This window comes from Pleurodeles waltl, chromosome 1_2, assembly GCF_031143425.1.
Source record: "Pleurodeles waltl isolate 20211129_DDA chromosome 1_2, aPleWal1.hap1.20221129, whole genome shotgun sequence".
NCBI lineage: Eukaryota > Metazoa > Chordata > Amphibia > Caudata > Salamandridae > Pleurodeles > Pleurodeles waltl.
In genome coordinates this window covers 1,119,175,271-1,119,187,455 of record NC_090437.1, presented here as the reverse complement: position 1 = coordinate 1,119,187,455, position 12,185 = coordinate 1,119,175,271, and the positions used below count along the sequence as shown (strand labels likewise).

The window sequence follows — 12,185 nt, the reverse complement described above, 5'->3', positions numbered from 1 at the left end:
TAAAGAAATACTTACCACAACTTACCTTTTCTTGCCTGGGATGGGTCCCTCCATCCTTGGGTGTCCTCCTGGGGTGGGCAAGGGTGGCAGGGGGTGTCCTGGGGGCAGGGGAGGGCACCTCTGGGCTCATTCTGAGCCCACAGGTCCCTTAACGCCTGCCCTGACCCAGGCGTTAAAATCCGGCGCTAATGCAGGTTTTTTAGACCCGCCCACTCCCGGGCGTCATTTTTGCCCGGGAGTATAAATACCACGCACATGCCTGGGAGTCATTTTTTAAGACGGGAACGCCTACCTTGCATCTCATTAACGCAAGGAAGGTGTTCACGCAAAAAAATGACGCTAACTCCATGAACTTTGGCGCTATACGCGTCTAACGCCAAAGTATAAATATGGAGTTAGTTTTGCGTCGAATTTGCGTCGAAAAAAACGACGCAAATTCGGCGCAAACGGAGTATAAATATGCCCCAGAGCATTTTAACAAACCTAAGATGATTTAAAGTAGGTTGTAAATCCGATCACTACGATGGTGCTTGCTCATGGATCCTAGTTTGCCATCCTAGCAATCCCCTTCTGCTCCCTTGTGGTAGCTGTGTCCCCTCCTTCACCTGCACCAGGGCTGCAGGCACCAGTCTTCCTGGTCACACTCTTCTATTCCCCGCACACCTTTACCTGCTGTCTCGTATGGCTCAGATGAATAGTTCCAACTTTACCTTTTTAGTTTCTTCCCACACGTGCTTCTCTTTTCCCCTCTTCTCTCTTGTCTGTTTGTGCTGCACGTTTCCTCAAGTTCATCCCAGTTGGCCATGCATATTTGCTCTTCTTTCATGTCTACCCATTTCCATGTTTCCACTGTCCCTCTCTTTACTTGCAGTATTTACTCCTCCATGGGGGTGCTGTATATCCCTCAGATAATACAAGCGATCTCCAACTCTGCTCACCCTTCATCGCTTCTCAACAAGGAGCATCTGCACATCTTTCTTATTCCCATCACTTCTGTCTCATGGATGTCAAGCCTCCTTCCCTCATCCTTCTCATTTCTCCTAGGCATGCTGCACCTCGTTCCATTCTCCTTGATGTCTATGTGGCAGTTATAAAACATATGGTTTCCTAACTCATCTTTCTTTCACTGCTTCATGCAATCCAGAAGCAGTTAGACCTATTTCCCTCTAAACAAAATCCCTCTGCGTGATGGTGGCACGTTTTATCCTTCTTTATGTTTTTTCCCTCAATTGATTCCAATCCCTCTCTTATATTCCTCAAACCTTCACTTGGCCACGCCTCCATTGCTCCCCTTCCTTTAACACGCGCCTGTGGCTACTGTAGACAAATGTTTCAAAATAAAACATAAAGGGAGAAAACATGATAGGAAAGAGTCCGTGAGAAGAGTCACATATGATTGTAAATCATAGCATATGTGACTAGAAGAACGCCGGGGAATGCTGGAGGGAGAGGTGGTCAAAAACAGTAGGAGATGGAAGTGTAGCAATGGCAGGTGCAAAACAGGTAGTGTGAGAGGACAAAAGTGGGGAGGGTTTCATGAATAACTGGATAACAATCAATAGTAGGAACAAATTAATAGGGTGGAGGGAAGAGTGACACAAGTAGCAGACTGGAGGTGAATTGGGAAGTGGGAAGGGATAGAGAGAAGAGTGGCCACAAGCCAGGACGAGGTTAAGTACATTGGATGGTTGAGTGGAAAAAAACACAGACGTAAGAGGTTTAGAGAACAGGCTATTCAGTAGGGGCAAACAGAAATGAATAGGAGAGTAGACGAGCATTGGCAATGCCAATAGGTCTGGCTTTAAAGGAATGCTAATTGGTGATGTGAGGCATTGCAAGTAAATAGCATATGAATAGATATGTACTTGTGTGGAAAGAAAGAACTGTAGAATAACACTAGTGGAGATTAAAAGGTCAGGTGAAAGTTGCACTGTCAAGCCAGACCTAAACATCATGTTGGTTAATGACTGCTATCCTCTCATTGGAGCTGCTACCAGAGTAAAACAACATATATCATCTGGTTATTTAAGACACTTTAATAGCATTCCAGTGTCATTAGTGTAACACTGAAAATTCAAGCATAGGCAGCTAGATAATGAACAAAGTGATCACAGCTGCTTGGAGAGTAAGCACTTTTTTGTGGAAGCACACTACTTCTGGCCAATCAAAATATGTAAACCTGAGCCCCAACATGTGGGTGGGGCCAAAGCACTTCTCTAGTGATGCTTAAATAATTGTCGCTGTGCTTTCAAGCCAGCCCATAAAACGATTTAGGGCAAGACAGACAGTCCTTTGAGGAGGTGTCACGAGACAAGAAGAAGTGTTTGGGAGAGAAAATACGGGTGCTTTAAGAGAAGTGGATAGGCAGAAGTGAGAGGATGGTGAAGCGTGATAATCAAATGGAATTGTACAGTATGGAGTCGAGTGCTGTCAGAATGGGATGTAGAGTTGAGTGGAAAAAAGTTTAGGACTGCGGACAAGTCTATAGGTGAAGTCATGAAAGAAAAGAGACCAGACTGGTTGTATGATGGAACCACGCATGCCTCAACAACGCGGTCGGAACAACGACCGTGTTGTTTCCACGCATGCCTTTACCACCATGCCTTTACAAAGATTGCCTAGTAAAAGCATACATTGGAACGGCATGCGTGGCTGTCACATGCAACTCCCCACCCTAAAAACAGAAGTACCCCGACCTTAAAAACTACCCCAATATCCCCACCCACCCTGAGCCCTAAAACCGACCCCACCCACGATACCCCTACCAACCCTGTGTCCTAAAACTGACCCCACCCCCAAAAATAAAACAATCCAACCCCTAAAAACAAAATTACAGCACTCCCCCGCCCCTAAAACCATAACTACCCCGGTAACCCTCCACCCACCCTGAGCCCTAAAACCGACCCCCACCCCAAAAATAAAACTACTGAACCTCTAAGAACAAAATTACCCTGAACATCCCACCCCTGCCCCTAAAAACCCGACCCCCTGCCTGCCCTGAATACAAAATTCACCAAACCCCCCACCACTGCCTCTAAAAACCCAACACCCCCACTCGCCCTAAATACAAAATTATCTTAATCCCCCACCCCTAAAACCCGCCCCGCCCTGCATTAAATACAAAATTACCCCAACCCCCCACCCCGCCCCTAAAAACAAAATAACCCCCTACACCACCCCCACACCAAAAACCATAGGACCGACCCCCCACCCCTTAAAAAAACATAAGATAGCCTAACCACCCCAACCCCTTCACCCCCAGCCCCACCCCTAAAAACTACTCTCCAACCCTGCCCCAGCCCCACTTACCTGCCCACGTCATCTCCCGATGGATCTTTCTTTTTCTCTGCCTTAACCACGCATGTGCGTTGTTGAGCACATGAGTGCTTAAGGCAGAGAAAAAGGTCTGCGTTGTTCAGGCAAGCGTTGTTCTGCTTGCGTGAACAACGTAAGTGTGGTTCGGGACGCGTTGTTCCAGATCTTTCCCAACCAGACTAGATGGCAGTACAAACATATTTGATAGACATATTTTGCAACAAAACCAGATAAGAATGTAGTTTGGTTAATGTGTGAAAGAACAATTGAGATTTCTGCGTTATTTTTGGCAAAGTAGCACTGCGATGTCTGACCGTTGTACAGCACCAGAATCTAATGCAATTCAATCTTAACCATGATATACCTGGTTATAGGCGTGGAGTCCGTAGGCTTTAATGGCTGTTCACAAGGGCGCCCACGGCTTGGGCTCTGGTCTAAACTGGGAGATTTCACTATTTGACGGATGCTTTTTTTCTGAATTATATCACAGTTGGCGAAACTCTTTTCATAAGATACCAAGTTTGGAACACTGACAACACGGAGAGGCGCTTCGTCGATTTTCTTTTTCTGTCACAAAGAAGAGTTATGATTAATAAAGTATTCCTAAGAAAAGGGTGGTCAGGGAAATTATCTCACCTGACTTAGCATAAAAAGTACTTAAATGAACAAGAAATTGTACGTGGTTCCCTAAAAGTCCTATAAAACCTTTTTTTAACGGTGTGCTCTACAGAGGAGCTGAATATCACGTGCAGTAGCTGTAACTGCGAAACGTGCAGTTCTCAAGCAGGCTGCTTAAATCCTCACTCTTTCGGTTCCCCTTTTAAGCCATCATTATAAATACAATCTGGAAGATCACATAGGGTATTACTGGTACCATGAGTAAGATAATTCTGCTGCGGAACTGCGGCATCATTAGCAGCATTTTCCAATGGAGAATAACTTCGGAAACCTGTGTTTGCGCAGCAGTTGCTGCAGATTTTTTTCCCATTCCAGGCCTCTTTCCTACCGACCTTGCGCTACATTATTTCCCAGCAGGTGAAGCTTTTCCACAGGCAGTGGCGGAGTCACCCCCACCCCCCAGCCAGCAGCTGCTGCTGCAAACCTTTTACTACAGAATGATGATAAACTGTGTTTATTATCGTTTTGTAGTAAATGGCGTGGGGCATTGGGGATGGCAGCCATGGAGGGGAGTGAACGGAGCACTCCCCTTAGTGCACATGTATGTTTGTACGTCTGTCTCAGGCCGGCCAAGCACACATGCACTCGGTGCTCTCTCCAGCCCAGCACTGTGTTGCCGGGCTGGAGAGGGCAGGCACATGTTCCCAGTCTGCCTGGGCGCTCCCAACCAATCCTAACGCTGCTCTGAGCAGCGTCAGGATTGGCCGCAGGGCAGGCTGGGAAGCCTGTGCCTGCAGGAGAGGAGTGGTGTGGTGGTGGCAGTGAGTGAAGGTAAGTGTATTTTTTTAAAATGAATTAAATCTCCCCATGCCCAGCACGAGCCTCACCTCCCCGCCCCTTCAAAGCCCTGCAAGCCGCTCCTTCCCACTGTACATGTTATTTCAGTTCAGGTGGAAATTCCAGTTTCTGCTCGAATCAGAATTACAACTGTACTCTTAAGGAGGGTCCTAGTACCTACCATACATTTATTTGCCATAAAAGTAGTTGTCATCAACATAAGTAGAAATCAGAACTTCTCAACTGAAACATTCCTATTGCAGCTAATCCTCAACGTTTATTTGTCCCCAAACTATAGTAATCAGCAAGCACCTGCTCAAGTTGAAAAATGCAATACGATATTTCACCAGTAGTGGTCTCTTTACCATCTGTATGAATGCTGGTATGCTACGCCATTTGTCTAGCTGGAAGGCAATAGCCTGCGGTGGCCATGATTTGTAAAGGCAGGAGTGCCTGGGCACTGCTGTTTCTAGTGGCATCTCCCTTTCATGCCCTAATTACAATGCATCCTTCCAACGGTTTTTCTCTTTCTCCAAAATCTGTTATGCAACAGGTCAACTATGACATTATAAAGCATTACCTTATTTGACTGACTCATAAGCTTCTGCCTCAGTGCCATTTCCCAGATTAAGGGCAAACTGAAGTAAAAAGAACAGATGATGGACAGAATGCTAAACAATGCAAACATTCTGGGTTTAATCCATTGTTTTTTTTGCTCACCACGCCTCACCAGTTTGGGCCCAGCCATTTGCAAATCAGCCTTGACCCTACTCGCCATTGGCACAGTCCAGCTCAAACCACCAGGCCAGATCCTTCCTGGACTGGAAACAAGCATCCTGGGACCGGTTTCTGGGTATCACCCCTCACCAGCCAGGCCAGCTTAAATCCAATGGCAAGCACAACAACTGTATGCCTGTCACAGAATTTGTAAAGGAGAGAGGACAGGCTTAAATGAATTCGTGAGATTACTTACTGTAGAAAGCTGTAATCTGAAATTGAAAGACAGCTGCTGTACACCAGGAGAGCACAGTGGTGAATACAAGAGGCAGTTAATACTGAACTAAATTTGGCTTGATTTCATTGATAGGATGCACGTGCACCCACTGTGGGCTGGCTTAAATAAACCGACATGTCATTAGAGTAGATCGAGATACCAGGAACTGCAGAGCCTACCTTTACACTAAGTTTTCCCGGTTTTGTGTGTAACAAGCATGCAATCATTCTTTATCATAATATACTCAACATATTTCCCTAGTTCTTTGTTTTGTCCCCAAACCTGTTCTGCAAATGCTGAAATAGATGGCAAGAATAAAATATTAAAGATATTTTTATCTTGTTATGTGATCACTTAACATTCACTTTTTCTGGTTAAGTAAGTACCATCATGGCAAAGGCCCTGACGGTCCCCAGAAGAGACCCACAACGGGCGGAGCCAGTAAGAACAGTACTCTTTCTTACTCTGTGGCATTTGTACAAACCATAGCAATACATGCAAAGTGAAGTCCGGCAGAAACTGAAATATTTTGGTATTTTTTGTACTTTCTGGCCGACAGATTCCATACTGCCTTTAAAGGACAAAACTTGGGCACCGATAATGCTAGTTTCTTGCTCGCTGCACGGGATTGCAGCCAGCGAGGTGTTCACATTCAAATGCAGGTGTACACTACGGTACTATAAGACTTTACAACACGTGGTACACTGCCACAGTGTGAGACACTGCCTTTAATAATCCAGTAACACAATACTGAAGCTGAGTTACTGCTAATAAAAGGGTTATTGTCTATACTGTACAGGCTACATCCCAAGCCCTTAAACCAAGGAGCAATTGCTGCTGAGTTGCTCACCCCTCACAGTTTTCGGTAGTGTGCGGTGTAGTTAACGAATTAGCACAACGTGTCAAGTTTTACTGCAAATTATGATAATGATGTTGAACAATACTTTGTCGTACTGCCATGCCTTAGTGATCCATAAAGCACATGGTACTTTGCTCGAGGTTGGCACTTTCTCTGACACTGATGTTTCTCTCGCACAATCTTGATTTGCTACCAACCACTATTTGACGACCACAGTTCTATTAGATGACTTGTGCTTTCTATCAAAAAGTTGTTGGTGCTTTCCCTTTCTGATTTTCACCTACTGTGAGCTGCACCTTCTGACTATGAACTGGTGCACACTAGCTTCCCCTCGATGCACAAGTATAGCACCAGAGCAGCGTGGGCAAGTTCACAGTCCTTAAAATGGGAACCATCTTAATTTTGCTCCAAGTGACTGACTGAATGTGAGGTACTTGTTAGCCCGAGGGCCACGTCATAACGAGGAAGAGACAGCGTCCCAGCTGATGGTCACTGTCAAGGGATGAGGAGAGCATCGTTAGCATGACATCACAAGGCCACTTTTTGGTGTCCCCGTGCGGCCCCAGAATATCCTAACCTGGTTGGCCCTCAATTCTCGTGCTAGGTCTACCACAAGGCAACATCATAGGGGCTCATTGTGCACTTCAAACATGAAACGAGTGTTCTCTGGTAATACTTAGGGAATGATGCCTTGAACCAGAATCCATTACAGTCATTGACTGGCAGATCCATAAAGGAAAACATGCTGATAAAGGTTGTGCAGTTCTGTGATCACATCCATAATTCTGGTAATTTTTGACTCAGTATCCTTGCCATGGTTGTAGCTTTTATTTCATCATGGAACTCTTTGCCCAAACCTGCTTCTTTGCTGTGCTCTGATAGGGAAATGTCTCATTCATAGGGCCAGGTACAAGCCTGTATCCTATTTGACAAGCAGTGTAGTGAAAGGTTTCATCTATATGTGAAACCTATGTACGACTTGAGCCACTGTGAACAGAGGTCTGCAACTTTAGCAGCCTGACTACATACTGTTGTGCATAATATGACGCATGCGTTCACCCCTGTGTCAATATTTTCATGGAAGGATATGGATTTTTTAAGATGGACAAAAGAATGAAGGACACACTTTTATTGGGTCGCTAGGCGACAAAGCAGCAGCTGGCCTTGGCCAAATGTTATATTATGTCTAATTACACAGTGTATGCACAATGCTCTGCCCCGCGTTTAAAAACATCGCTAATAAGTTGTTATATATTTCCTATATCTGCCTTCTTCTGCATTAAATCTCTTCAGTTCTGCTCAATTACATTCAGAACTATTTATCAGCGAAGATTCCACATGAATATATGTTAACACGCTGAAAGGATACTTGAAGATTTTCTTATATTTTCTCAAATTTGCAGAACGCATTTTTTGCATTTTTCAAACACATACATTTTAGGATGCTATAGAAGAAAATATTGTCCCGAATTTCTGGTAATAATAAGTATATGCATGTTTTTATCAGTGCTTAATTTGTGCTTCTTGATTCCGGTGCGGAGCACCGGCACTTATTTCTGAGGGCCGGCGCTTAGTTTTCTTACTCAAGCATTTACTGCGAGTAAAAGACTCATATGGGAAAGACGGAGGAACAGAAAAACAGAAGTGTCACAATGGAAGAAAGCAGAAAGCTGCAAGAGTGAGCTGAAGGGGCAGGGAGTGGCTTTAAAGGATTGAAGAGGCCCGAGATGGCTTCAGAATTACTCTGCTTTAGTATTCCGTGTTCGCACATTTAATTGCAGCAGCCGCATGTTGATGAGGAGGGCTTTGGGCACCGACACTTTTTTATTAACAAATTAAGCACTGGTTTTATAGGGATTGTCCTCTGCACACACACTTGTGATATTTTTGTGATTCAGTAAATTAAGGCAGAATCACTCGTTTTTGTGCACTCCTCGTTAGAAACAGACCCAGGAGAGCAGACAAACATACAATGTCCCAATTTTATTCACAGTTTGCAATTTATTGTTGGGAAGCATATCTCGCTCGTCCTCATTGTTTGTGTAGTAAACCTTGCTGATAGTGTAACTTGTTTTTATTTTCTAGGAAATTGAAAGAAGTTGGTATTTCTGTTCTATCCTTACAGCAAAAACACGTCGATGTGGAAGGTGGCGAAACATGCTGATTCTTTAGGGTCTCCTGAGTGTGGGGGATACCATGCATGCATGGGTTCTTATTGAGTTTGGGGTGCTCACAAACACAGACGTAACGTATGGTTTTTCAAGGAGGTCGAGCATAAATGCTAGTTTGATTCTACTCTTATTCTTTGGAGAAGTCAACCCCCGAAAGTTATGAAACCATATCAAAATAATGTATTTTCATCATCCGCACTCCACAAGGAATCTCAGTGGAAGGCTAATATCTCTCATCCCACTTGCATATCTACCACTGGAACATAAGGAAACTTACCACCTCTATAGAGTTTACATCGCTGCACACTATAAGCTCTCTAGTGCTAAGGGAAGACGTGCCTCACAGAACCCGAATGGCTGGAAAAATCAAAATGGTTTGCATAAAATATCTTTTCCCATTTAAACTCAGAACATAAAAAAGGTATATATCTAAATGAAATCTGTTAACAATTTGCACATTCTAGATATCTAGTGCTACTTGAAAGACACCTTTGATTGGCTGGCTAGGTGCAAAAAGTCCTCGTTTTCACCACTACCCAAAAATATTTTTTACTTCAGCCACTCCATTGCTGGATCAAAGATCAACTCATCTATCAAATTCTTTGGATCTCCGAAGTGGATGATATGATGCATGTATAAGGTTTGGAATCGGTTTGGTTTGTGCACAGTGAAGCCCAAGTGGAAATATTGGTTTGGAGCATAATGGAAGATATCAACTCCTGGCTGCAGGCAAACATCAAAGTCATGCTGGCATTTTTACCATCTATACCCTAACAAACGTAGCTAACTGGGGATAGAACTGCCCAACTCTAATTGGTTGGCTTGGAAGCAGGATGCAAAATGCGATTCCCAAATCTTTGTATATCCTCCAAAACATGCCATTTCACTTCCTTCTCCACCACACAGAAGGATGCTTGTGTCAAATTACAATATGCATATATGTTTCCCAATGTTTTCTCATGGTAGGGATACAATACTAGTGTGATGTGCAGTGAATTCACGTGCGAAACCAGATGCAGTGCAAATGGCCATTTTTAAAAGGAAGTGGAGAAGAAAAGCTGGTACGGATCAACTGTCAAGTGGCATCAGACCACTTCTGGACAAGGAGATACATATAAAAAATCATATATTTTCCACATCCAGTAGTTGGTGGCAGAACCACCTCACTCTAATTGGCTGGCCATGAGACTGTGTCAGAAATGCAAGGTAAATAAAAGTTTAGCAAATATTCCCAACAGATGATACTTCCAGTCAGTCTTTCTTGCACAGGATCATGGCCAGATCAAAAGCCAAACCATACAAGTTATTCCGTGGTCTTTTCTCATTTAAGAGTACCAAAGTATATATATATTTTCAGTGAGATTTAGGTGCTCACAGACTCTACTGGATGCATTGTATGCACCAATTTTAAAAAGAAAGTTGAGCAGAACTGCTGATTTGTGTTCCTTGTTGTCCATAACACACACCAACACCAGGACCATAGGGAAAAAATATATATTTTTCCACATCTGCTCAGAAGTAGGAATCTATGAGTGAGTAGAAGGACCCACTTTCCATGAACTACTTACTGGTCAAAAGGTCGTGCAGAATATGGTAGTTTTAAAAATGTTCACAAAAAGAATATTTCCCTCCATCGCCCATCCCACAGAGGCATAGCTGTGGCAAAGATCAGCCCACAAAGGGATCACAGAAGTGTGAGGATATTAGGTATCCATATGTTTTCAATGTGCCTGTGGCTCTCAAGGGTACTAAACCTGAGACCCATTATCAGAATGAAGTTGACTAGAAAAGCCTCTCTCTTTGCAAATATTAACCCCAGGACCAAAGGAAAATCTGACAAATCACACAATTTCAATATCAGCACATCCTATGAAATCTACTAATGTGTGATAGACTTTCCGTGCTCCTATTCTCTGACTGAAAGACCGATGTTCACAAAATTCCAAAGAGGATTACATTTGCCTTGCCAAAACAAATAATGACCAACATGATAATCTTGAAGAACAATTGAAATATACCGGGTAGTAGAACAAATGAGATATGAAAGATAAGAGTGTACATACAAAGAGTTCCAATAAAGTTCTTTATACTTGACAATCCAAAGTTTGAATACAAACTCCACAGGTTATTCACACTCTTAATCAGTTCAACAAAGCATAAGTAATCGAAATCCGCTGAAGGCTCCACTTGCCACCATCAGTACAGGTTGAATCACATGTTCCTCTGTATCTCCCAAATGTGAGGATAAATGACATACAAATAAGACAGACAATACACTTTCTGCACATCTGAAAGAATTCATCCATGGATGGCGGGCCACGTTGCCACTAAATGACAGGACAAGAGAGACCATGCCGGAACTTCACTCTTGTATATTTTACTATCAAATTTCCAGAAACTAGATTTTTCTGTTAGGCCTTCTCATGCCAGTCATAGTCAAAAGGGTTGGTGGATGAGTATAGTTAGGATTAAAGCAGAAAGCAATGATCACTATTCCAAGCCCTCCCCTCTACTAATCTCACACATTCAATGTTCATCAACGTAAGAGCTGGAAGGTGCCAATGAAACCCCTACTGAGTCCGTCTGATGCACATGGCTGATTGTCCTCCATTATATTAACAACACAACATAGCTATTCCCCCCGCTAGTGCATTCATAATTGCCAGTAACTAGTCAGCACACTCAGAATTCTAGCAGTTATAATCATCACTACCAGTTCTAAGATGGCAAACATCCCCATTGTACAATAGCTGATGTCATATCACATGTATGTCTAAAGAATAGCACATTGCTATTTCCATTTGAATTGTCTGCTGTGTAACCCATCTTGCTTGACTGGTAAACAAATCTCAATCTCAAATTCATTATATTTTATGCAGATGCAAGAGTCTCATCTTAAACTTCATACAGGCATTTTTTCTATCATCTTCCAAAGATAAACATCTCCAATCTATGCTTGTGATGAGACACTTAAAGCACCAAAGACTGATGTGCAGTGCATTACATGAAGCAAAGTGAGGCTTACATTTGTCAGCATATAACCTGTAAACAAGAGTTAACTCAGTAAAGGCAATGTTTACCTGAAATAGTGTCAATTTGCCCACTAATTTGAGCTTAGACAGAGATTATGTTGAAGGTCTCAACTTCACCTAACTTCAGACAATTCTAAACCAACAAGCATGGAGAGATGCAACATAACATTCACAGCATGACTTCCAGAAGAATTTTTACATGTGTACCTTAACAGTCTACATGATCGAGGTGACAGTCTAAACTGCACAAACTAATGTGGAGTGATGTCACATGTTGCTTTAATGGTCTGTATCAGGGAAACTATCCTTCCCTATTAACTCCTACATTTAGATACAGAAACCCTCCAGAGAAGCAGGTA

The 12,185-nt window shown here is 43.1% G+C and overlaps 1 protein-coding gene and 1 long non-coding RNA gene across 4 annotated transcripts in view; one reads left to right on the top strand and one right to left on the bottom strand.

Annotated features, from left to right (window-relative positions):
* Positions 1-12,185, bottom strand: part of FAM184B (family with sequence similarity 184 member B) — a 320,510-nt gene that overhangs the window by 68,245 nt on the left and 240,080 nt on the right. For both annotated transcript variants that reach the window (XM_069202207.1, XM_069202213.1), the window contains one exon: positions 3,680-3,882. In XM_069202207.1, coding sequence (XP_069058308.1) covers positions 3,680-3,882 — 203 coding nt within the window. The remainder of the gene's footprint in view (positions 1-3,679; positions 3,883-12,185) is intronic.
* Positions 1-12,185, top strand: part of LOC138248563 (uncharacterized) — a 327,877-nt gene that overhangs the window by 223,811 nt on the left and 91,881 nt on the right. The gene's annotated exons all lie outside the window — the stretch shown is intronic.